Source organism: Danio rerio, chromosome 22 (genome assembly GCF_049306965.1).
Source record: "Danio rerio strain Tuebingen ecotype United States chromosome 22, GRCz12tu, whole genome shotgun sequence".
Classification (NCBI taxonomy): Eukaryota; Metazoa; Chordata; class Actinopteri; order Cypriniformes; family Danionidae; genus Danio; species Danio rerio.
Window position 1 is genome coordinate 4695001 of NC_133197.1, and position 27500 is coordinate 4722500.

The 27500-nt window shown below is 36.8% G+C and overlaps 1 protein-coding gene across 3 annotated transcripts in view; it reads right to left on the reverse strand.

Annotated features, from left to right (window-relative positions):
* Nucleotides 1-27500, reverse strand: part of fbn2b (fibrillin 2b) — a 130214-nt gene that overhangs the window by 1131 nt on the left and 101583 nt on the right. For 2 of the 3 annotated variants that reach the window (XM_021469374.3, XM_073936704.1), the window contains exons 37-65: nucleotides 27028-27189; nucleotides 26683-26751; nucleotides 25985-26110; nucleotides 23493-23618; nucleotides 23115-23264; nucleotides 21841-21912; nucleotides 20596-20721; nucleotides 20394-20519; nucleotides 19615-19740; nucleotides 19401-19517; nucleotides 17590-17718; nucleotides 16939-17058; nucleotides 16632-16757; nucleotides 13763-13915; nucleotides 13568-13633; nucleotides 13356-13481; nucleotides 11607-11726; nucleotides 11086-11208; nucleotides 10780-10911; nucleotides 10365-10490; nucleotides 7712-7918; nucleotides 7406-7531; nucleotides 5114-5236; nucleotides 4384-4500; nucleotides 4147-4275; nucleotides 2386-2505; nucleotides 2066-2297; nucleotides 1242-1401; nucleotides 1-633 (exon numbers count right to left, since the gene is read on the reverse strand). The exon at nucleotides 1-633 is cut by the window's left edge and continues 1131 nt beyond it. In XM_021469374.3, coding sequence (XP_021325049.2) covers nucleotides 259-633; nucleotides 1242-1401; nucleotides 2066-2297; nucleotides 2386-2505; nucleotides 4147-4275; nucleotides 4384-4500; nucleotides 5114-5236; nucleotides 7406-7531; nucleotides 7712-7918; nucleotides 10365-10490; nucleotides 10780-10911; nucleotides 11086-11208; nucleotides 11607-11726; nucleotides 13356-13481; nucleotides 13568-13633; nucleotides 13763-13915; nucleotides 16632-16757; nucleotides 16939-17058; nucleotides 17590-17718; nucleotides 19401-19517; nucleotides 19615-19740; nucleotides 20394-20519; nucleotides 20596-20721; nucleotides 21841-21912; nucleotides 23115-23264; nucleotides 23493-23618; nucleotides 25985-26110; nucleotides 26683-26751; nucleotides 27028-27189 — 4010 coding nt within the window. In that variant the 3' untranslated portion in view covers nucleotides 1-258. 3 annotated transcript variants of the gene reach the window in all.

Sequence of the window (27500 nt, forward strand, 5' to 3'; positions counted from 1 at the left end):
AGGAGTCTCTTCTAATGTTCTAATGAGTTGGTTCTGGTGTGTTTGATCAGGGAGAGGTTGAAAATGTGTACTGTTGGTGTGTCTTTAGGAACAGAGTTGGGAAACACTGGATTCCACCCAACTTTGGTGGAAATCAACGCTGACATGAAAGATCGGCAAATAAAAACAAACCCCAAAATAAAAAACTTGACGGTATATGGACACAGTCTCTCAGAGCTAACGCCCTGCAGTGAAGGGCATAGGGGTCAAGGGTCAGTCTCAGTGCAGGTGGATGTGCAGCTTGATGCGCAGTGCGTCGCCGATTTCCCCTAGCAAGTAGTCGCTGTCGTGCTGGTCCTCCATTTGCTGAAGTTTGCGCGGACCGAACAGACGCAGGCTGGCGATCTCCAGCCGGTACAAACCTGGAGCTGGTGGCCTCCGGCCCAGGCGCAGCACACTCTTCCCGTCACGGCGCTCCAGGATGCGGAAGTGTTCGCCCTGGTTTCCGTGCGTTATGACGTAGCGCACGTGGTGCTCGAGCGGCTCCAGGGCTGGAAGCAACTCAAGAAGTGGTTCCTTGTTTAGGAGCTGCGCCAGACTCAAGTTCATGGGGATGGAGGTCTGGATGTCCATGCTGGCCATGCTCACCGTCTCCTGAGGGCAGGAGAAAATATTTCAAAATGTTATAAAAGGTAGTTGACTTTTGACATTTAGAAATGGGCTGACAATTGGGTCAAATGAACTGATGTTGGGATCCAAATGTCCATCCAAGTCAAGTTCTGACTTCATGAAATTGTTTACAGCAGGAATGTCTAAAGTTGGTCCTGGAGGGCCGGTGTCCTGCTGATCTTAGCTCCAACTCGCTTCAACACACCTGCCTGGAAGTTTCTAGTATACCTAGTAAGAGGTTGATTAGCTTGTTTAGGTGTGTCTGATTTAGGGTTGGAGCTAAACTCCAGGACACAGCACCTCCAGGAACTCCTATGTTATAAGGACACCCCATTGTTTAAAAAAATTGTTGTAACACATTAATCAAAGTGAATTGGATGCGTTTTAGATGCATATCTGAAATGAATCCGATTAAAATCCACATTAGAAAGGTAGCTCTTAGTGGATATGAAAAAATCAGATCTTGTGCGTTTACATGTGTGCGACAAATTCCATTCTTTGGTGCAAGTATCAACATGACTTTATATACTTTATTTAGGGTCAGGGGTTAAGGTCAGGGTTAGCGGTCTACATTTGGGCGTAGTGAAAATTACCTTGAGCTCATTATCATCAGCATTACGCCTGTGACGGCCTTTCTTTCCCAGGTCACCGTTGATCTTGCACTCGTAGCAGGCCTCAGGTGACAGCGACTCTTCATCGTCTTCTCCCTCCGAGCCAAACTGACCCTGGAAGCCCACTCCATTGATGCAGTGCCTGGAAATGAAAAGGTAAAACATTTTAGTCCGCCCTATAGTTTTTCAATTCATTTATTTCCAATCGTGATTCTGGAGGACCAAGATCATGCAGAGTTTGGCTGCAAACTTGTCCCAAGATACCTGCATAGTGCTTGGAAACATCTAGACACATCTGAAAACTCCAGCCCATGCTAAATATTCCTTGACTAAAATAATTCAGGTCTTCAGGATTTGTATAAACTTTCAGGCTGGTATTTTGATCTACTGTAGTTCACAGGTGTCAATTCCAGGTCGTGAAGGGCCACAGCTCTGCACGGTTTTGTTCCAACTCTTATTAAACACACCTGATCAAACAACTTAGAAACCTTAAGGTAAGTGTGTTGGAGCAGGGTTGAACTCAATTGTGCAGAGCTGTGGCACTCCAAGAAAAGAAATTGACACCTGTGATCTAGTTGGTGCCTTACTCTCCCTCCTGTTAGGTCAAAATGAACCTTCCTACAGAATTTAGCCACTGATCTAACTAAGGACATTAAGATTATGCTATTTAAATTTGGGAAGGGATGACCTTCAGCTCCACAGCAGGACCAGACACTCCTGCCCTTGGTACCAAAGAAACTTTGGTAAACCTGGTCAACCTGCAAACTTGCAATGACAGCATTCTTCAGACCAGCTTAAATACTGACCCTTGTCCAGCTCGGTAGAAGCCTCCTGGACATCCACACAAGTATCCGCCATCTGTGTTGGAGCATCCATAGCTGCAGGGGTTATTACCCATGGAGCATTCATTAACGTCCTGACAGCCCCCAGCAGAGGCCTCAAAGTCGAAACCTGACGGGCACACGCATTTATAGCTGCCCAGAGTGTTATAGCAAGACGCCGACCCACAGACTTGGTTTCCAGTGCATTCGTTCTCATCTAGGCAGGGAAGGAAGATGCAGAAATGAGAACCATTCAGCAGCTGAGCTTTCTTGTCGAGTCTTCCAAACACAAGTACTGCACTTACCCACACACTGGTTCCATTGGTAGTGCTGAACGTAACCCTGTGGGCAGCCGCAGCGATATCCTCCCATCATGTTTTGGCAGCCATGTTGGCACCGGTGGTTTCCACCGCATTCATCGACGTCTGTAAGAAAACAGATTTGTAGAAACTGATCTAATAGAAATATGAATGTTTCTATTGGGATTCTGGGATCGCGCATAGGCTGTGTTTACACTTAATGCACTTAAGTCTTAATGCACAGATCTGATCCTTTGGCCCATATCCATTTTTGGTCCACCTGTTTACACTTGATCTCCTCTCAGATGCCTGTGTATTTTAATCTCCCATCCAAAAAGATTCCAGTCATTCATTATGAGCACAATGATTGACCCTTCAATTTTACTGTGCATTCACATGGGTCGCCTTCAGAATTTGCTCTGGCCACCCTACCAACAGCACTGCTTTTTCAGCATCGTCTTGTAATATTTTCTTCCAAAACAAACCAATCAAAAGCTGTTCGTGTAGTGAAGCTTACAAGCTCATGTTTAAGTGCTAGTCTGATTTTAACATGCTGTCTATAGAAGATGTTTAATAGCCTTGGTCTTCACGTTAACGCTAACTTGTGCACATCCTACATTATTAACTGTGACGCCCAAAGCAATAATCAACCTCTGCTTTCGTTTTGATAGCTTGCTGCTGAACTGCGTCATATCTTAAAACCGTAAAGTTGACCCGAACACTTCTTCAAGGCCACACCATCCAAAACGAGCCCCACTGCTTTCGCCAGATCTTGCCATCAGCTCCCGTTAAAAACAAATGACTTCAGGCTACTTGGGGTTAGACGGACATTCGTTCATTTATTTCAAGAGTTTACGCTTAGATAATGCCCGACTATGATAGCACGTTTGGCATGCTGTCCCAGGAGAGAACCCTGAGCTTGGAGATGGATAAGCCCAAGGTTCCCTCCTGATCAATGAGCATTAGGAGGGATACGACATCAGGTATTTCTTGAGAGTCCCCCACGTCGTTTTTTTTTTACCTATACTTTGATTAATATGGTGGTTCTAATTGATTCAGTATGTATGCGTTAAGTGCTTGTGAATGTTATTAAAGTTTGCTTAAGTACATTTTTAAACTGTGAGGGAAACCGGAGTACCAGGGGAAAACCCATGCAAACACGGGGAGAACATGCAAACTCCGTGCAGAGAGTACAGACTGTCTCAATTACAACTTGAACCTTTGGCCCTCCCGCTAATGATCTGATAGGCTAGCTAATGATTAGCGATTAGGATGTAGTCGATTATATCACAAGCTCCTCTCGAAATTAGTTTGTGAAACTTCACTTTTGGCAGAAGTGCATCTAACATCAGTTAATTAGTCATTCATTTATTTTCTCTTCGACTTCGTCCCTATAATAATCAGTGGTCGCCACAGCGGAATTAACTGCCAACTTATCCAGCATATGTTTTACACAGCGGAGGCCCTTCCAGCTGCAACCTATCATTGGGAAACACCCATACACTCTTGCATTCACACAAATACACCACGGCCAATGTAGCTTACCCAATTCACCTATAGCGCATGTTTTTGGACTGCAACCGCTCTGTAGGAAACCCACACCAACAGGGAAAGAACATGCAAACTCCACACAGAAATGACAACTGGCCCAGCCGGGGCTTGAACCAGCGACCTTCTTGCTGTGCATATAGCCCATTGCAAGTCCAAATAGAGCTATTGATCAACAATGATGCTAATCCTCTCCAAAAAACAAAATGGGACACCAACCATCACAGTTGAGTCCCGTGGCATCCAGAGAGAAGCCCTTCTGGCACTCGCAGTTGAAGCTGCCGGGACTGTTGAGGCAGGAGGCACGGGACCCGCATATGTTCGGCTGATTGCTGCATTCGTTGTTGTCTACGAGATGAAGCATAGAGGCAATTTTAGCTCCAAATGACCTGCTCAATTATTTAGACTGGAGGGGCTAGGCGTGCTAGCGGGGCGCTTTGAGTTCATATCACTCACCTATGCAGGCCGTCTGGTGCTGTGTGAAGCCCGAGGGGCATTTACAGGTGAAACCACCGATCGTGTTGACGCACAGGAACTGACAGTTGTGCTGCTTGGTTGAGCACTCGTCCAAATCTGGGACAAAAAAAAAGCAAGAAGTCACGTTTAATAATAGAACGCAAGATTTGGGGTTCAATATGGACGCTTTTCACAAGACTTCGATGACACGTTTTGACTGCCACCAGCTTCTTAGATCTTTTTCTAAAAGTCGTCAAACGTTATTGCTTATAAGCTAATTGAAATGCAGAAAATGGTCGCACAAAAACGTAACGAATGATGATTTATATGAAAATAGATCCTCAATACAAATGTTAATTAACAATATTATAACTTAGTAGAGAGTACACTTGGTAGATGAAACTTAGACTTAATTATTTCATAATAACTGAAGCTAAATATATGATTCAGCAGGTGGAGAGTCTAGAATAGGTGTAAATGTTTTTAGTAAATAAGACAAAATGTCCCTAAATACACACGCGCACATTATACTTTCAGGACACAATGTTCCTAATTAAACACAAACACATTTAAAGATTTTTATCATTATATCAATCGGTTTTCATTAAAACTATTATAATTATTTTTTAAATGTACCCGCTGTCCAAGAATCACACACATGCACAAACAGCTTATAACGCGTCAACGGAAAACATGAAATGGCATCATGAGCCTTAAATTGTGAACTAACCTTTGCAGGTCTTGCCGTCCGGCTGTAGGATGTATCCTCTGGGACAGGAGCACAGGTAGCTGCCTTCAGTGTTCTTGCACAGGAAGTTACACGGTTTGGGCGACTGAGAGCATTCATCCATATCTAAAGAGAAAGCGTTTGAGTTATATTGTAATATCAGATAGTATAATACAAGGGTAATAATGCATCAAATAACACACTTTTGGAACAATTGTGCACCTTTTGTTGTGTCTAATAAGGCCGTGCCTCTAGGATTTCATGATTCTGCAATCGCAGAATTTAACGCAAAGTCAAGCAAATGAAGCAATTTTATGCAGCTTTCAAATGTGAAATTGTCTCAGATTTCCTGCATATTTTGGCCTTTTCAAATTCCCGCTGTGCCAAAGAGCGACGTCTATTTTTGCATTCATTATAATATTAACAAATTGATATTATGAGCTCATCTGGTGTGCAAAGCATTAAGTTGTCAATACACACTTGACGTTATCGCAATGTGTATAAAAAGCCACTCTGAACTAGGCCACATGAGTTATCAATCACTAAACTAATATATTGTATATATATATATATGTGTATATATATATGTGTCATAAGTAGAGCCAGACAGAATCTGCAGACGTGTTTTGCTATTTCTGCACAGAATTGTTAAAAAACTGCAGATTTCTGCAGATCTGCAGAGTTATTTTGGGAGTTACACAACTAAAATCTTAATATATGAAAAAAAGTAATACCTTTTTAACTTGTAGTTCATGTTTACGATGCAAATCCAATCAGATCCATTTTATTTGGTACACAAAGCAAATCTCTCATATAATATCCATACTAAAAGACAGAAACTATTACTTGACAAACTGTAATATAAATAAATCATATGAATAGTTTTATATTAGTCAATAATATTACTTCAATTACACACCTCTACACAAGTAAATAAACAGAATCAATGATGGGCTAAAAATCTGCGGAAATTTGTGGAATTCTGCGCGTGCAGATCCCGTGTGGGCCTAGTCATAAGCTTAAACTTTTATATATATATTTATATATATATATATATATATATATATATATATATATATATATATATATATATATATATATATATATATATATATATATATATATATACACACACACACACAACAGTTCTGTCTGGTTCTTGCCGTGCAATATTCTGCAAATAGCAGTACTCGTCCAGCTTTCTAACTCTTCACCCTTGTGTATTACTCCTAAGGGAGCGAGCGAGCGAGCATGTGTATGTATGTGTGTGAATGAGAGAGCGTGATGCTGTGTGTCGCTTGTTTGTTGCTGTCTATGTGTGTGAATGAGAGGGTGTGATGCTGTGCGTTGCTAGCTTGGTGCTGTCTATGTGTGTGATTGAGAGAGAGCGTGATGCTGTGTGTCGCTTGCTGGGTGCTGTTTGTCAAGGTGTGTGTGTGTGTGTGTGTGTGTGTTTATACAGACAGCTTGTTATAGGCTGTCTGAACTCTATATCATGTATCTGGGCGTTTTTTGGTTTTGCTCTGTTGTTCGCGAACACATCATAAAAAATGGGGCGGGTCGGACAGCAGGACAACAAATGCTGAATATAAGTGGGAACGGGTGGGTTCGGACTAAAACCTGGCGAGAGCGGGATTAAAAATGTAGTCCTGCGCAGATCACAACTTCAAACTACAGCTTATTAAATCGTTCTAAAACGAGTAAGTGACATTCTAAGTCGATCTCTCTCTCTGTTTTGTATGTTATAGTGCTGTAGTAATACTGTCATCTCCCGACTGCAACAGAGAATCACTCGTAGGTATCTCTGTAGACTGATGGCATTTCATGCCGTTCAGCCTTATAATCTTAAAATGTGAGCAAAATCAGCTGTTTTGTCATCACTTTAGACATTACGCAAGAGAATCATTCAAACACTAGCTCTGAAGTGATGCTGGTGAATTATTTACAGTTTTTGTTGTTCTGACGTCAGCTGCAGATGTGAAGAAATGGCGGAAGAAAGTAGTTCCTCATACAAAAGACTATCCTGTTGTATAAACGCAATATCACACTCGATGTGGCTTAATATCGTCACTGGAGGGACACTAAGGCATATATATATATATATATATATATATATATATATATATATATATATATATATATATATAAAGAGAGAGAGAGAGAGATGCAGTAACCCCACACACAAGGAGCATTGGGGAGTAATGGAATACATGTAACTAATTCATTACAATTAGGTTATAAAATGGAGTAAATAAAGTATACTGTGATGTATTGAAGGACTTGATTTGGACATACCAATGCAGGAGGTGCCGGTGAAGTCATTGGTGTACCCAACATTGCAGTGGCAGCGGAAAGAGCCCACACTGTTGATGCACTGGCCATTCTTACACAGGTTGGGCATCACCTCACACTCGTTGATATCTGCGAAACACAAGCAATAAAAACGTTGATTGAAATGTTCATTGAGTTGCCCATCATTGCAGGACTGATCTTCATTTAAGACTGATCAGATGTTTTCAGCTTCTGCACTGCTTTATAAAACTCCACATTGTGTTTGTGAATGAATGAATGAATGAATGAATGAATGAATGGTTGTTTGACCTCTGCCGTCAGTGGTGTATCCGGGGCCGAGCGGACACATCTTCTTGTACTGGATGGTTCCAGGCAGAGGACAGAGTTCACAGAGCGAGCCCCAGCCGCGGCCTCCGTTACAGCAGCACTCAGACTTGGTGACGGTGTTTCTGTTGGTGGACGACTGCTGGCACATCGTCTGCAGGACCTCCGTGAAGCAGAAGCCCTTACGGTTATCTGGCAATCACAACCCAAAACAGCAGATTTAGCAGTGACGCACAAATCTTGCTTGTTTTTTTATATCGTCGATTCTGGTTGGTTTTGTTTTAAGAATACCAATTGGCAAATACCATTTCAAGATAACTTTTTCTAATTAAAAAGCACGTAAAATGTAAAAATTTGACTTTTAGCTTTGTGAAATTATGCTACTTTTAAACATCTGAAAAAAAAAACAGGATACAGGCTAAATGAAAAATGCTAATTCACTTTCGTCCAGTAGGTGGCATTTAGAGAACAGCAGTTGAATGCTTGATTTTGATTAGCTTATGGACATTCTAAAGTAAAGGTCTGCATTCCCGACCAGATTTCTCGCGGCATGTGGATAAATTTCCGAATAAAACACGCTAGCAATCAGTAACTCTGGTGTAATTTTGAACAGGAGCGAGCGAGCATTCCCGAGTCCTGACATTATTTAGAACAGCATATCTGTGACTTTCTCATTCTTATTGAGCACCGTAACAGCCAGTGCTCACGTCTGTTACCGATGCTGGAAAAAAATTCCCTAAGCACAATGTGATGATACCTCAAAGTTTTACCCTTTAGCACATTGTAAAACCCAAAAAGTTAAAGTAACTCAAACCATTTGAGGAAACCGAATGCAACAAACCATTTAAGTTCAAAAACTAATCCTAATGAGGACTGTGAACTTAATCCATTTGAGTAAACAAAGCTATTTGAGCACAGTAGAAGAAGAGAACTCAAACAGAGTATTGTTAAACCCAATAAGTTAAGGCAACTCAAACCGATTGCTACAAACCATTTGAGTTAAACTAATCTATATGAGTACTCTGAACTTACTCCATTTAAGTTGAAGTAATGAGGTATTTAAGAACTCATTACCTTCAACTCTGAGTTTAAAACTCTTTTCAAATGAGTAGAATTAACTTTCAGTCAATTTTGAGTTAGCAGCACTCATTTGATAAAGTTGACTGTTTGGTTTTACAGTGCTGTCACAAGACTGGAACCTCAAGTTTAAGGCGGCACTCATGTCTTATTACAAAGGGGCAAACAAAACTGCTATTTAGCCTACAACCGTTGCACAACCTACAGTTTTATCTGTTAGCGCTCTCTTTTGGTAGTACTCAGTATGAACGTGAGATTTTGGAAACCAGATCTAACTTTAGCAGGAATGGGTGGGTCAGGTAGAAAATTATTCTAAGTGGGCAGCGGGTGAAAAAAGTCTGAACATACAGCAGGAGTGATCAGGTGTGGAATAAAACCTTGCAGGAGCGGGACTAAAAAAAAAACAGTCCCGTGCAGACCTCTATTCTAAGGTGTGTGTTCTATTCTAAATGCATGGCTAATGTAGTTCCGGCAGGTTTTGTGCACATTACAGCTCCAGTTATTTTACACTAATAAATAAATCTCATCAAAACACAACTGATAGCTTTGGATGAGATGTGTAAGAAACTAGTGCTACACACAGGAGCATTTTGAGGACAAAAACCTGACAAATATCTCAAATACAACCTCTGAACAGTGACTTTAGCTGTGGGAACTGGAGTATAAGCGGAATAATGCACTCCCAGCTATTGAATTATCAGGAGATAATGCACATCTGAGCCATCCAGTAATTCAACAGCCCATATTCAACTCTTCCTTACATAATTACACTAGCTTTAAACATAGGTCTTCAATATATAGTTATTTCTCTGCAACAGAGATAAAAGGGAACCTATTAAGCAGAAATCACTTTTATAAGGCGTTTAAACACAGTTGTGTGGCTGCAGTGTGAACGTAATCCGCTTCTAATGGTAAAAATGTATTTATTAATTGTATTTTTTTTATGTTTACTCTTAATAAAAACAGTCTGCAGAAACACTCTAATTGGCATTTTACCATTTGTACGTGTCATTGGAGGGGAAAAGCCCCACCCACTAGTGACCATCTTTCCCACATTAGCATAGGACATTAGTCTTGTTTTTGAATCTGCCACTATGCTGACACACAGGCATTTGTAGCTCCGCCCTCTTTTGAAAAGAGCTCATTTTGAATTTAAAGCGACAGTCACCAAAACACCGCAATTAGAATCAAAGGGGCCTAAAAGGGTCGGTTTCAGAGAGTTAGTTGTGTTGTTTTTTAAGCTGAAACTTTACATAGACACATTAGGGACATCAGAGACTTATTATTCATCTTGTAAAAAGGGACATAATAGGCCACCTTTAAATTTAGATGAAGAAAATGTGAACAAATTTTGCTTTCTGCTGAAAGATTGGAACAATTGATGTCTTTACTGATTTGATACTGTAACTTTCTGACTAATGTGCGTCAGTAAAAGCAGAGTTAAACTAAAAATACTAAATGTATTTCCGGTTTCTGCCGGGTCAGTATTGTGCCTCTATATTTTATTTTGGTTTTACACTCGAGTCCTCAAATGTGAGTTGTATTGTCTGCTTTCTCTTACCGATGCACTCTGTGCCTGTTGCGCTGGCTTCGAAGCCCTCGTTGCACTCGCAGCGGTAACTGCCCACCGTATTCACACAGCGCCCATTCTTGCAGATTCCTGGTTTACTGCGGCACTCGTTCAGATCTGATAACAACAACACACACACACAGGTGAACCACAGAGCTGATGCACGCTAATGCAAATACACAACTAGCTATTAAACATTACAAAATTACTCCAGAGCCTTTAAAGTACATTTGAAATCAAAACTAGCCGTATTGGTTTCGTTAGCACACATTGCTAGTTTTGTGGTGAACAATTCCTCTGAGCATGACATTAAGCAGAAAGAAGAAGACCTGTTCTATCTTTAGAGCGTTCCTTTAGACATATTTGACACTTTCACACCTCACACACACACACGCTGGTTTCTCACCCATGCATCCCTCTCCATCAGGGCGTCGTGTCATGCCGGGTGGACAGATGCACATAAAGGTGCCAATCTGGTTTTTGCAGGCCATTCCTCTGGACGCGCAATCATCCAGACCTTCAGCGCACTCGTCCTGGTCTGAAAACACAGACTGAGTGTTTATTTAAAGCCGAACATGCCCTGTATTTTTATTTAATCATGAATAATGTGAAAATATACAATCAGAGTACAGTACAAAGAAGAAAATGTAAATGATGACATATGCTTTATTTTTTGGGTTGACAATTTTTTTGGGGGGTGGTTTGTTTTCACCTCTGCACATGCGGTTGTCGTCACGCAGCACATATCCCGTTGGACACATGCACTCGTATGAGCCGAAGGTGTTGACGCAGCGGAAAGCGCAGAGAAGAGGATTCACCGCACACTCGTTGATGTCTGCACACAAAATACAGCAGATTGCAACAAAAAAACATTAACAAAGTATGGTTATGTCGTAAAATATTTTAAATTGCGCTTTGATAAATACATTTTTCAGTCTTCTTAGGAATTTGCAGGGACATTTTTAATATCTGAGGCCAAAATTGCCTGATTTTGTGACTCCTTTTGTCAAAATGTATGGCATTATTTGCTTAAATTCTTACATTTTCATGTGTAAATACACAAACTTTTTGGAAAATTTTGGATCTCAAGATAAACTTTTACTCTTTTTAAAGTTTTCAGTACATTTTATTGTAAGAATATTTGTATTTATACGAAAAAGATATGTAAAAAAAAAAAACTTTTACATATTTGTAAAAATGTGTGACTTTTTTCAGCTCATATCTTGGCCATACCTTCACAGGTCATCATGGGTCCGGGTTCAAATCCCTCCTGACAGGAGCACTCGAAACCTCCAGGAACGTTTGAGCATGTGCCATTTCCGCAAGGGTTTCCAATGGAGCATTCGTCAGTGTCTGTGAAGATGAGAAAAATCAGGATCAGGAGCTGTGATTACAGGTGCAGTACCTCATCATTTGGCTGATACTTTGATTTAAAAGCAAAACTATTATAGGGGATGAACATATTTTGTAATAACCAGTGGGATATGAACCTACAACCTTCCACGTTATTTGAGAAAAGAGAAAATATTATGCTGGAAAATGTATAGGACATACTCCTTTTCAAAGCAACATTACTACAGAGATAATCCTGAAGGCATCTGAACCTACAACCTTGCACCTTATGTGCTTAGGATGTAGTTCTAACTATAACAGCATATTTACTGGGTCATCTTTACCATAACTAAAGGGATTTGATCTTACAACCCTGATTTTTAAGAGGTTTATGGTTATGGTATGGAGGGGAATAAGCTGCTGGGAATGTTTTGTTTGTAATGTTTTGTACCAATGGGATTTGAACCTAAAACCTTCTACTGTACTTGAGAAAAGAGAAAATACTATGCTGTAAAACGTGTTCTTAGGACATACTTCTATTTATAGCAACATTGTTACAGCTATGATCCTAAAGGGATCTGAACCTACAACCTTTCACGTTAATTGAGGATAGTATTGCACTGGCAACTTATGTGCTTAGGAAGTATGTTTAACCACAGCAACATATTTACTGGGACATCTTCACCATTACTAAATGGATTTGATCTTACAACCTTCAACTTTTAGAGGTTGTGGGTTTTGGAGAGAAACAAAGCTGCTGGAAATGTGTTGTGTGTAATAACCAATGGGACTTGAACCTAAAACCTTCCACATTATTTAAGAAAAGTGAAACTACTATGCTGGAAATGTATTAGGTACTCAAATCATACTTTAGTTCAAAGCAACATTATTACAGAGATAATCATAAAGGGATCTGAACCTACAACCTTCCATGTTAATTGAGGAAAGTACTGCACTGGCAACCTGTGTGCTCAGGATGTACTTTTAACCTTAACAACATATTTACTGGGACATCCTTACTTTTACTTAAGTTATTTGATCTTTCGACCTTTAACTTTAAGAGGTTGTGGGTTTTGGAGGGGAAAAAATCTGCTGGAAATGTGTTGTGTGTAATAACCCATGGGATTTAAACCTAAAACCATCCATTGTATTTGAGAAAAGAGAAAATACTATGCTGGAAATGTATTCTTAGGTTCTTAGGACATACTTCAATTCAAAGCAACATTACTGCAGAGATAACGCTAACGGGATTCGAACCTACAACCTTCCACTTTCACTAAGAAGAACAAAATTGAGAAGAAAGAAACATGTTGCATCCTTCTGACATCTATTCAAAGTAACATTATTGAAAGGACATCTTAAGAGATTTGAACCTACAACCTGATAATGACCCTGAACCATGACCTTGAAATAGCAGCTTATGTGCTTAGGACATATATTTAACATATTTACTGGGACATCCATACCATAAATAAAGGGGTTTGATCTAACAACCAACCACTTTAAGAGGGTTTGGGTTATGGAGGGAAAAATAACTACTGGAAATGGGATTTAAACCTACAGCCTTTCACCTTCAATTAAGAGAGCGAAAACACTTGATGCTAGAAACGTTTGCCTATTTTGGGAGGTGTAGTTTTATTGTGAACTCACCCACACAGTTGACGCCTGTGTAGTCGAGGTTATATCCGAATGGACACTCGCAGCGGAACGAACCATCAGTGTTTATGCACAGACCGTTCCCGCAGATTTCTGGGTTTTCTACACACTCGTTCATGTCTGTGGATACAAGAGATAACATTAATACTAGGCTTTCTGGGAAGGATGAGTGCTTTAGTTTGAGAAAAAAGAGCTGGCTTTCTCACCCTCACGTCCTTCGGGTTTAGGGACGGCCTCATGACCGTAGGGACACAACGTGTGAAACGCAGCTTCTATGTCGAGTGAATAGGACAAAAACATGGTAAATACCCAGACATGTAAACATTTGATTGTTCATTTAATTGTGTCCTTTAAACAAATAATTTATTATTAATTATGAATGGTTCTTTGTTGTGACTGACCTTCTGTATCTCGTGGGCAGAGTTCGCAGGGGTCGCCCCATCCCTCACCTGGCAGCAGACTGCAGCAGCACTTTGCTTTAGTTGTGTTGCGTGGTTTGGGCACTGAACATTTACCCGCTTCAAAGCGTGTGAAACAGAAGCTCTCACGTGTGTCTGAGGACACAAAAAAAAATTCAAAACATTTTTACAGGGACAATCCTTAAGGACTTGAACTTGCAACCTTCCACTTTAATTGAAATGGATTTCTTTTAAAAGTGCCATTATTATAAGGAAAATCCTGTTGTATCAACCGAAGGGATTTGAACCTACAACCTTTCACTTGCATTTTAGAAAGAGAAATAGCTACACTGAAAAGTTTTAAGTGTTTAGTACAGGCATTTAGTTCAACACAAATTCATTAAATCAACATTAATAATAACTATAATTCAAAATAGGATTATAGGTCCAGTCATAAAGGGATGCGAACATAAAACCTTTCACTTTCAGAGAGAAAAACTACTTACTTAGCAGTGTTTCATGCTTTGGACACACTTTACTAAAAATGGCATTATTATTAGTGCCAGTAAAAAAAACAAACAAAGGCATATAAACCTAAAACCCTCAAACTTTTTGGTTAAAACGGACCTTTCAGAGAAGCAGTCTTAAGCAATTTGAACTTACACCCTTTCAGTTAGGATATTTTTTTATTAAAAGTGTAATTATTACAGAGAGGGGCATTTATTTAGAGATTTGAACCTACAACCTTCTATTTTTATTTGGACATATTCTTGTTAAAAGCAAAACTAGTAAAACGAGAGTCATTATTAAGGGATCTGAACCTACAACCTTCCATGTATTTAACTAAAGCACCATTATTGTTAAATTACAGAAAGAGATATTTAATTAGGGATTTGAACCTACAACCTTCTGCTTTTATTAAAAAAGAAAATGCCTCCTGGAAATGTGATGCATGCTTTAGAGACAGTTTTATTCAAAGTAGTTTCATTACAAGGACTATCCTGTTGAACTAACCAAAGGGATTTGAACCTACAACATTTTTAATAAGGACATATTCATATTAAAAGCAACAAAATTAAAAAAAGAGTTATTTCTTAAAGGTCTGAACCTACAACTTTTATCTTAAGATTTATATTTTTATCAAAATCATCATTACTGAGAGGGACATCTATTTAGGGATTTGAACCCACAACTTTTATTGAGAAAGATAATACTTGCTGAAATTTCATGCAGTTTTATTTAAAAGTGTTATTATTATCCTGTTTTAATAACCAAAGGGGGTTTGAACCTATAACCTTTTTATTAGGACATATTTATATTAAAAACAACACTATTAAAAAGAGGGACATCATTAGGGGATCTGAACCTATACCCTTCCCACTTAGGATGTCATTTTATCAAAAGCACCATTATTACAGAAAGGGACATTATAAAGGATTTGAACCTACAACCTTCTGCTTTTCGAGAAAGACAATACTTGCTAGAAATGTAATGCACGCTTTGGAGACTGTTTTATTCAAAGTGCTATTATTACAAGGACTATCCTGTTGGTGCCATTATTACAAGGACAATCTTGTAATAACCAAAGGGGTTTGAACCAACAACTATTCACTTAGGACCTATTCTTAATAAAAGTATTATTATTAAAGAGAGGGACATTATTAAAAGCACATTATTTAGGGATTTGAACCTCCAACTTTCTACTTTTATTGAGAAAAATAATACTTGCTAAAAATGTGACGCATGTTTTGGTTTTATTCAAAGTGCTATTATTACATGGATTATCCTGTTGAAATTACCAAAGGGATTTGAACCTGCAACCTTTTTTATTAGGACATATTCATGAATCATATTAAAAGTAACAATAAAGAGAGGGACATTTATTAAGGGATCTGAACCTACAACTTTCCACTTAAGATATTGTTTTTCAAAAGCACTGAGAGACATTATTAAGGGATTTGAACCTACAACCTTCTACACTTATGCCTTCTGTACGCTCTCTCTAAATGTGTTGCCTGCTTTGGGCATACTTTTATTTAAAGCTGCATTATTAAAGGACAATCTTGTTTTAGTAACCAAAGGGATTTGAACTAACAACTATTCACGTAGGACCTATTCTTATTAAAAGTACCATTATTACAGAGAGGAACATTATTAGAGGGACAATAATAAGCGATTTGAACCTACAACCTTCTGCTTTTACTGAGGAAGATAATACTTGCTAAAAATGTGACACATGCTACGGACACAGTTTTATTCAAAGTGCTATTATTATGCTGTTGCACTAACCAAAGGGATTTGAACCTACAACTTTTCATATTCATTATGTCATATTAATATTTTCATATTAAAAGCAACACTATTAAAAAAGAGGTACATTATTAAGTGATTTGAACTTACAACGTTTCACTTATAATAAATATATTTTTTACTAAAAGCGCTTATTAGAGAGAGGGACATTATTAAGGGATTTGAACCTACAACATACTAATTTTATTGATAAGGATAATACCTGCTAAAATGTGACACGCTTTGTACAATTTTATTCAAAGTGCTTTTATTACCTAATATAACTATCCTGTTGTACTAACCAAAGGGATTTGAACCTACAACATTTTTATTAGGACATATTCATGAACCCTTTTAAAACTAACATTAAAGAAACGCACATTTATTAAGCGATATGAATCTGCAACCTTCCACTTCTGGAAATGTGTTGCTTGCTTTAGACGTACATTTATTTAAAGCAGCACTATTACAAGGACAATTTTTGTAGTAATCTAGTGGGTTTTGAACCCACAACCTTCCACTTTCATTGTAAAAAGTTGCTGTAAATGATCTATGATGAAACTCTTTAAAGAGCGTATCTTACCAAAACAGCGTCGGCCATTGTCTGATAGGACGAATCCAGGTTGACAGATGCACTGGAAGCTTCCCGGTGTATTTTTGCACGTGCCGAACTGACAGATATTTGGCTCCACGTTGCATTCGTTGATATCTGTGGAGGAAAAAAGGGATAAAAAGTCTGACATGTGGGCAAAGTGTGACCTGTTAGGTTTGGCAACAGATGGGACGGTCAGCGCGGGTCACACACGTGTAGCTATGGGTAAATAAGGAGTGATTCATAAATGAGGAGTGCTGGGCACTTAGTTTATAATTGACTGCGGTTTGTTTCTTACCGACACACTTGTCGTTCTGCACTTCGTACCCAGGCGGACAGATGCAGCGAAATGAGCCGTCCAGATTCTGACAGGTTCCCGGCTGACAGGCGCCCGGCAGCGTTACACACTCATTGATATCTGACAGGACAGCAGAAACACATTCATGTACAGTTGAAGTCAGAAGTATGCTTTTTAATTGCAATTTATTATATAAATGTTTAATATATTTATTAATAGTTACTAAAAGATTAACATTTATATTTTATTTAATAATTTACAGGAGGTATAGCTAAAAAAATGATTCTTTTAAAATTATATAAATGTTTTATGGAATATATTTACAATATATTATATAAAACCTAACATTATACATGTATTAATAGTTTTAAAATCTGATTAATAGTTAGAATAGAAATCAGCAACATTATGTAAATCATTATTTAAAATATATTAAATATAAATATAAGTGTTATATTTCCAGCAGAAAGCAAACATTGAGGTGGTTTCCTCCAGGCAGTTTCTAGATGTTCAGGTGTTTAATTAACTGGATGAATTGGAGGGGCTTGTTGATCAATGGAAAGCTTTTACAGCAGTGTGTTTGAGGACTGTAAAGCGTGCAGCCTGTAAATTGGAGTGTATCGATGTTTGTTAATGGTGGTTGAGTCTCACCGACGCAGTTTTTGCCGTCCGGCGTCAGGTTATACCCGTCCAGACACAAACACTTGAAGGAGCCCATGTTGTTGATGCACTGACCATTCCTGCACACCTGACTAGCATGAACGCTGCACTCGTCAATATCTGCAGGAAGCAAAAACAATAATATTACACACATAAACATTTCGCATCCCATGTGGTTTGACTGTTTAAAATTCAATTATGATGTTAAATTGACGTAAAATTTATGTTACATTTTGACAATATGTTTTAGGAAAATGTTGACGTAAAAAGTTTGTTAAATTTTTGACGATATATTTAGATATTAAACGTTGATGCAAAAATTTGACGTAAAATTTATAATACGTTTTAGTTTTCATTTTAAATGTTGACGTTAAATTTTGATATATTTTGATGCAAATGTTGATGTAAAAATTTGATGTTAATTGATATATTTTGATGCTAAATGTTGACATACAATTATGACGTAAAATTGACATTACGTTTTGACTTAATTTTGACGTTATATGTTGACATAAAAGTGACATTACATTTTGACTTAATTTAACATTATATGTTGACGTACAATTTTGACATAAAATTTACTAAATTTTGACATAAATTTTTACTATATTTTGATGTTAAATGTTGATGTAAAAATTTTTACATAAATTGAAGTTACATATTGACAATATGTTGTAATGTTAAATGTTGATGTAAAAATTGGACAATTTTGATGAAAAATTGACTATTTTGATGTTAAAAGTTGACAAATTTTACTTTTAATTTTGGCGTAAAAAGTTGATGTTAAATGTTGACGTAAAATTGACAATTTTGATGTAAAATTGACTATTTTGATGTTAAAAGTTGACAAATTTTACTTTTAATTTTGGCGTAAAATACATGTTACATTTTGACATTATAGTATGCAAAATTGATGTTATATTTTATGTTAAATTTTGACTAATTATTTAGATTTTTTCCAGTTGACTCAAAAATTTGACGTTAAATTTTGGCATAAAATTTTTCTTACATTTTGACCTTATAGTTTGATGCAAAATGTTGACAATTTTTTTGAAGGACAATTGACGTTATATTTTTCGATGTTAAATGTTGATGTTTAATTTTGACTAGATTAGAATCAAACAACCACGACCAGTAATTACAACTTATTATTTTTTTTTTACTTTAACTGCAAAATATTAATAAAAAAACAATACTAGCTGACAGTATTACTGTATTACATTTAATTTTTTAAATGCTAAAAGAAAATTAATAAACTGATGTTAGGTCAAACTACTGACACACTTATTAAAATAAAGCAAAAAGTCTATAAAATATTTCATTTCTAATAATAAAAAATATGATAAATTTTATGAAATATTTAAAACTAAATATAACATGCCAATTTTACACATTTATTATTATTATTTTATATAAATTAAATTCAGACTTTACCAAACAAACAGTAAAATGTCTTATTTTGCTCAATATTTACAATCCTATATATACTCTGAGTATTTTTTTAATTATTTTAATGTAAAATAAATTCAGACTTTACTAAATTTACAATAAATGTAACTAATATTTCTTATTTTGGTAAATATTTATAGTCCTATATTTGCAGTGTGTACATTTTGGTTTAAAACCTAATTAAAACGCATGAAAAACGTTTAAAACGTATGTTAAATTTGTTTAATGTTAATTTTGTTTTTTATTTTTAATGGAAAAGTTCTTTGTGAAAACTTTAGTGTGATGTTAGCAGACTTGCGAAACTTCTCAGTAAATGCATCATTTATAATAGGCCTGAAAGCATATAGTCTTACCCATGCAGTCATTATTATGTGTGAGCTCGAACCCGGGGAAGCACAGACAGTTGTAGGAGCCCACTGTGTTCTTACACGTCCCGTTTCCACACGGCTGTCTGTCACATTCATCGATATCTGCCAGAAACACAGACATTTAGTTGGTTACCACAGCTTGTTATACATTCAAACAGCCACAAAAGCAGATGCACTTCCAGTAGCGTTGGACACTCACCCATACACATGGTCTGGTCCGGCGTAGTTTTGAAGCCGTTGTGGCACAGACATCGGAAACTGCCCTGTGTGTCGATGCACTCTCCGTGACTGCAGACGTTCGGGATCTCCTGACACTCGTTACGATCTGACAAGACATTTAAACAGCAATTTATATAGGTTTTCGAATAACAAATGCAATTGCTGACCACGGAGGGCTCGTAATAGGGCTGCACGATATTAGAAAATTCTGACATTGCAATATTTTGGTTTGCTGCGATTAAATATTCACCAGATGATTTGAATAGCTCCATTTGAGAAGATATATATGACAAGCATATATAAATACGGCATAAGCCAAATAAACAGTGCTTTATGGTTTTCTAACAGTATTCAAATACAGAATATGAACAATGAAGCACCAAATAACATGGTCATCGTTGTATAAATAATTAAATAAATATTAGCATTAATACCTTTAATCTTTAATAAACAATCTAATTTTGCGATATGACTATTGCGGATGCACGCATTGCGATATTGATGCTTAAATATGAAATAGTTCAGCCCTAGTTCATAATGAAGCTGCAGAAACTGTCGTAAAAACACACATCTGAACCAAACCCCTCCTACAGAGAATATCAGTCTATATTGATCACTGATTGGCTCTTGTACTAGTAGGAGGGGCTTTGTTTTGTCATATTGACCTTTACACTTTTCCCCATGCAAAACTTTAGGAGCGAAACTTCTTGTGTTGTGTTGTCGTGTCTTGTGTATTCTATAGTCTATAATCAGACTCACCTATGCAGGCTCCGCTTGGCGATAGCTTGAACCCGGCTGAACACTCGCATCGGTAGCTTCCGGGGATGTTGATGCAGTTAGCGTTGCGCTGGCACAGGTTGTCTCCGCTATTACACTCGTCAATATCTGGAGCGTAATGAAAGGTGTTAGCGAAGATCAACACCGTTAGCAGTATGCTAATAGCAGATGTTAGCGGCATTACCTTCGCAGATGAGCAGGATGTTGTTGTAGCTGAAGCCCATGGGACACTCGCAGCGGAAACTGCCGATCTGGTTGATGCAGACGCCGTTAGCGCAGATGCCTGGGATCTCGCGACACTCGTCGATGTCTAAGGAGAGGCGGAAATAAATGCTCTGTTCGACGGAGAGTGTAATTACCGCATTATTATGTGAAATACATATATATTTAGCAGATGCTTTTGTCCAAAGTGACTTTCAATTGAGGAGGCATTCAGCAATTCAACAAGAAGAGGCAATACACACGGGAAGTGCTGATTATACAAATGAACTGTTTGTGCTCAGAGAATTAAATGCTAGAGTTAGGAGGGGGAGTGTTTTTATTAAATTTTTTATAGAGAGAATAGTGTTTGTACAGGTGGTTTGTCAAGCCCACTCACTTGTGTGAGGCACACTTCATAAATGCACAGTTTCTTTCAATTGATATGGAGTGATTGTAAGTAAGTGTCTGGTGCGAGTGTCATGCTGTGTTCAGACCAAGTGCGGTATACGCAAATAAACAGTGCTATTCGCACGTAAATAGATGCTAAATTTACTCGCCTAAGTCAAGCGCCAAATTCGCTTCATTCGCGATCAATTTACTTCACAATAAATGCGGATTCGCGTCATGGGCAGGGTTTCTGTCTGCCCGGTGACTCTAGCTTCATTGCTAAATGGCTAACATGGATTTTATTGAGATAATAGCTGTGCTTACGTGCTTTAGGAAGGCTGAAAAACAGTGTTGATTTGTTCGGTGCTGTGTCTGAGTGCACTAGATCCTTTCAGAGGTCAGAGTTCATCAACTCTTCCAGAAAATGTATGTGGATGATGGAAGCTTTCAGACTGAGCCGAGCTCAGTTTGATGAGTTGTTGTCCGGTGTCGGCAGCAGGATTTCCCCTCGGGATACCAACAACAGGCACTATGTCATAATCACGCCCCTAAAAGAGCAAGCTCCTTATTGGGTAATGTGGCGTAAATGTCCGCTGAAGTTCATATTTTCCAACTTGAGCGATTCGCACGTTAAGATCATCAAGCGTGCAAAACGCTCAACTCGCACTGCCTCATTCACGCGAATCGCCTGCAGGATGTCTATTTGCGTTTTTGCATTGATTTAACATGTAAATCATTAGCGCCTGATGCTTCATCCGCGTCTGGTGTGAACGTGCCATCAGAGAGATGAAAGAGTGTGTTTTAAAATATTATTATTATCATCATTATTAAGTGGACTCACCGATGGGTTTTCCAGTGTGGATGTCGATGATGAAACCAGGAGCCTGATTACCACACAAAAGCTGGTATTCGGCTGTAAAAGACGGATATAAACGCACATTTACAAACAATTCATTTGATGAAATACATAAGTAGAACATAAGTAGCTTGAATCTGTATCCACCACACCTTGAATGGGGAAAAAAATAATTTTAAAATAATAATAAAAAAAATTACAATTTAAAAGAAATCAAAAGTGAATTTAGTATATTTTATCCAAATTATGACTTAAATTGTTTATATTTAATTATTTTAATTTGAAAAAAAAAAATGCATGTATAAACACTGAATGCTTAATTAATAAAAAATATTAATAAAGAATTTTATACACACACACACACACACACACACACACACACATATACATATATATTATTATTAATTAACTAATACATTTTTTATTAGCATATTATCTCATCACCTCTCAGGGCTAAATATATATATGAAAAAAAAATTATATATATAAATTGTTTACATTTTTATTTATTTATTTTTACAATTTATTTTTACATTTTTACAATTTATTTGATGAAATACATAAGTAGAACATAAGTAGCTTGAATCTGAATCCACCACACCTTGAATGGGGAAAAAAATAATTTTAAAATAATAATAATAAAAAAGAAAATTTTTTAAGAAATCAAAAGTGAATTTAGCATAATATTTTATCCAAATTATGACTTAAATTGTTTACATTTAATTATTAATTAATTAATTAATTACAATTAATTATTTTAATTCGAAATAAAAATGCATGTATAAACACTGAATGCTTGATTAATTAAAAAAATGTAATGTACATTTTTCTATTAGCATATTATCTCATCACCCCTCAGGGCTAAATATATATATGAAAAAAAATAAATAAAAAAAAATAAATAAATAAAATAATATATATATATATATATATATATATATATATATATATATATATATATATATATATATATATATATATATATATATATATATATTATTTTTTAAACAGTTTATGCAAAGTGATATTAATCAAGCATAATTTAAATGCAACACCCTCTTTCGTTATTCAACATTTACATTTTGCATATTTATGTCTAAATACTTTAATGCATATTATTTTGTTCAATCCATAGCAACGGTATTTTCCCAATGATTTCTTATTTAGATGTTTTTCTCCTCTTTCTAGATAAAGCAGTGTATACATGTTTTATTATGTGTGAATATGTGATTATTATAGAGATGCACTGGTTCACTCACAGGTGGCGGGGGTAGGACAGGCCTCGCAGGGCCGATTCCAGGCTTTACCCACGTTGTAGGCGCAGCAGCACATCTTTTTGGTCATGTTGAAGGAGAGCTCGTTTTCACAGGTGTCGTTGAAGTTACGATAACACACACTCTTCCTCATGTCTGAAGACAAACACGCACGAGATTTTTTTCAGAACATATTTAGTGCAGTTTTGCAAGAAGTGTAAAACAGTTCAGTAACTTATTTTATTACATTGTAAACAAATATTTGAATATGTCATATTTTACTGCTTTGCACAAAACCTAGTCAGAAATACATGAAACTTTAACCATCGGTTTGAGCTTGCTAAACATTAGGATTGAGTAAAGGTGCAGTGAATGATGTGGTACCCATGCAGTTGTTTCCTCCATTGACCTGCATGTATTCTGGAGGACAGACGCAGGTGTAGTTGCCCAGTGTGTTGTAGCAGGTGCCCGGACCACAGATGCCAATGTGAGCCGTACATTCATCAATATCTGACAAAAATGACACACAAATATTATTATTCATATACAGATGTGTTCAGCCTCGTTATTAAATAATGGTATATATCTGTTCATTATTGGTGTTCATCAAATACAACATTTTCTTAAATACTGAAGTGGTAAACATTCAAAATGAACAAAAGTAATGTTTATTTTACGCAGATACAAAATGTCATCTGAATTAGAACGCGCTGCATTTTAAATGAGGGGGAAATAAAGAGCAAATATTTATTTTACTTAAATTTGATTCGTTTTACGCAAATCAGGAGGGAATTTAAGTTACAAGGTTTCTATGGAATAAAAATGCTCATTATTAATATGTAAATAGTCATTTAAATGTATGAAATATAATAATTAATTGATTTAAAAAGTTGTTATTCATAGAAAGTAATAATTATACATAAAGATAAGAATAAATCAGGGTCATAAAATACTTTTTTAAATAATAAATTATATATTTTTTATATAATTTATTATATAAAATAATAATAATAATAATAATAATAATAAAAAATTATTTAATTTTATAATTTTTTTATACAATAAAAGTACATCACACAAATTGTTTAACAAACACTAAATAGACTATAGATTTAAATGATAGAAATAGATTATAGAGTTAATATAGATTTATATATAGAACAATATAAATTGTAGAATTACTAAACACTAAAACTAACAAATAATAAAAAATAAAAAAACTCCACTCAGAAATGCCAACTGACCCAACCGGGGCTCAAACCAGCGACCTTCTTGCTGTGAGGCGACAGCGCTACCCACTGAGCCACTGTGTTGCCATATATATATATATATATATATATATATATATATATATATATATATATATATATATATATATATATATATATATATATATATATATATATATATATATATATATATATATATATTAGTGCTGTCAAAATTAGCATGTTAAGCACGGGATTAATTTGAAATATTTAACGTGTTAAAAAAAAATGCAAAAAACACAGTTGCAGTTTTTTTTATTTCCTGTTGTGGCCGACGTGTGTTCAGTGACAGCACGTGCATAGAGGCGACCTAGGCAGCCACCTTGGGCAGCAGAATAGTGAGCGAACACCCCGGTCTTCACCTTCATCCGCTACACCCACCCCCTCCCTCACGGTCCTAACTTTCATCCGCGAGCTCGTCACTTTCGGGTTAAGGGCACATGATTGTTGTTTGCCTAGAGCGCCAGTTCAGCTTGCTCTGGCCCTGCGTGTGTTTAACGTGCAAGAAATTTTGATAAGACCAAGCATGCGCTTTTAGAAGGAAAGTTTCAGTACGAAACAATTAATGTGCCTGCGTTTCCTCCAGAGTTTCATGCAATTTCGGGTGTTTCATTTTTAATATTTAGACTTTAACTGATGTTCAGCAGTTCCCTTTCATTCAGCAGATTTTCATTCAGGATGTTTTAATGGAATTTGATACCGCATGGCGAACGGAAAGAAAAACCTCTTCATTTCGAGACTTGCGTGATCCTTCAAGGTAATCAAAAATCGCTGCTTACATGGTCGACTCTTAATCAATATTATCTTAATCATAAAAGCGGAGGATTGTTGTCCATGTAAATGTACTCAGTGAAAATGGCAGATGAAGTTGCAAGCTGTCAGAGACAGCCGTATTCTCTGCCTTTAAGCTGCTTCCATGAACCCTCACATTTCATAAGTTTGACGTGTTTCCCCCTACACGCAACTTTTGTAAAGCGTCTGCTTCACGCTGCTGTGTCAGAATCCTTGTAAAATACAGCCATACTTATTGAAGCAAATTTGATGAGTGCGTGTTGATGAATCTGAACGGATCCCTCGCTCACCGGGTTCGCTGTACTGCGTGCGTAAATTCAAATGGCATGTGCTTTTATTTCTGTAATAAATACAGTGTTTTGTGATTAATCATGATTAATTGCAAAGAAAATGTGATTAAAAATTACCTTTTTTTAATCATTTGACAGCCCTAATATATATATAATATATATATATATATATATATATATATATATATATATATATATATATATATATATATATATATATATATATATATATTTATATAAATATATATATATATATAGATAGATAGATAGATAGATAGATGTGATTAATTGCGATTAACCTTTTTCCCAGCACTAATATATATATATATATATATATATATATATATATATATATATATATATATATATATATTTAAATAAAAACACTTTATAAAATAAATATGAATACAAAATAACTTTACAAATAATAATTATTATTATTAATTTAAATTGTATCATTAAAATATGCAAGTTAATATATGTCTGTTTTTAAATATATAAATATGAAATCCTGAACGTTGTTCACCTTCGCAGATGCGCGTCTCCTCGTTGAGATAGTATCCGGCGGGACACTCACACTGGAAACTGCCGAACGTGTTCACACAGTTTCCACCCTGACAGAGACCCGGCAGCTCCTGACACTCGTCAATGTCTGATGGAGAAAAAACACACACACACACGCACGCATCAATATGAATAAACACTTATTAGCTGTTTCCATTCACCTATATTTATGCACATTTTAGAATACTGCATTAAAAAATGCACCTATTATGCCGCTTTTTAGATGTTAAATGCGTCTCCGATGTCCCTGTAGTGTGTAAGTTTAAGTTTCAGCTCAAAAAAACACACATTAAATGTTTTATAACACTCTGAAACGGACCCTTTTTGGCTTTGATTCTAATTATAGTGTTATGGTGACTGTCGCATTAAATGCAAATGAGATTGTGCTTTTTTCAAAAGAGGGCGGAGCCACAAATTCCCATGTGTCAGTATAGTAGCAGATTCAAAAATAGGACTAACTTTCTATGCTAATGAGGAAGGGATGGTCACTAATGGCCAGAGCTTTCCCCCTTTGATGGCACATGCAATGGGAGAATGTCAAGTGAGCTGCTTTATTCACTAATGTTTAATGGGATATTTCAGTTTTGCGCATAAATGAAATTGACATCTTTGAATGGAAACAGCACTGGTGTGGTTAAAGCAGAGGTTTGAGTCTCTTACCCTCCAGGATGACGGTGATGGGGTTCGGCCTGAAGCCTTCTCCACCGGGACACAGAGTCTTATACTCGGCTGAGGGGAAAAACACACACAGTTCAGCACAGCATCACTGACCTCGCTTTACAATGGGGACGAATACATTAAGGGAAATACATTCACATAATACAAATTAATATTATTATTATTTATAATTTTTTACTTGCTTATGAATGTAAAAATGTATTAATAATGTGTTTATTACAATAACAATATTCATAAAGTTGTAATATTATTTAGTAGGCTATAGAACATATGATCAGATTATGAATAATGAGAGCTGATTATGCGAGTGCTCAGGATTGGTCGTACTGGAGTTGACGGATGGGCAGAGTTCACAGGGGTTTCCCCAGGCTCCGCCCAGCGAGCAGCAGCAGGATGCGCGGGTCACGCCCACTCCGATCTCAGCACTGCAGGAGATCCCGCCATCGCCACGGTCCAACGTATCCAGGAAACAGTTGCCCACACGCGTGTCTGCACACAGGAAATAGAACAAACGAGGGCTGCATTAGTTACTTCTCACTTATGGGGATTTACATCTTGTTTTTAACACCCTAGGGTCATTTTTAACAACAGACAGTGATCTAAGCTGGTTTTAGCACTCTAGGCTAGTTTTTGCACTCTAGGCTAGATTTAACCGCAGACAGTGCTATAGGTTAGTTTTTAGCATTTTAGGTTAGTTTTTAACAGCAGACGGCACTCTAGGCTAGTTTTTAACACTCTAGGTTAGGTTTTAGTGGCTAGGCTAGTTTTTAGGTTAGGTTTTAGTGGCTAGGCTAATTACT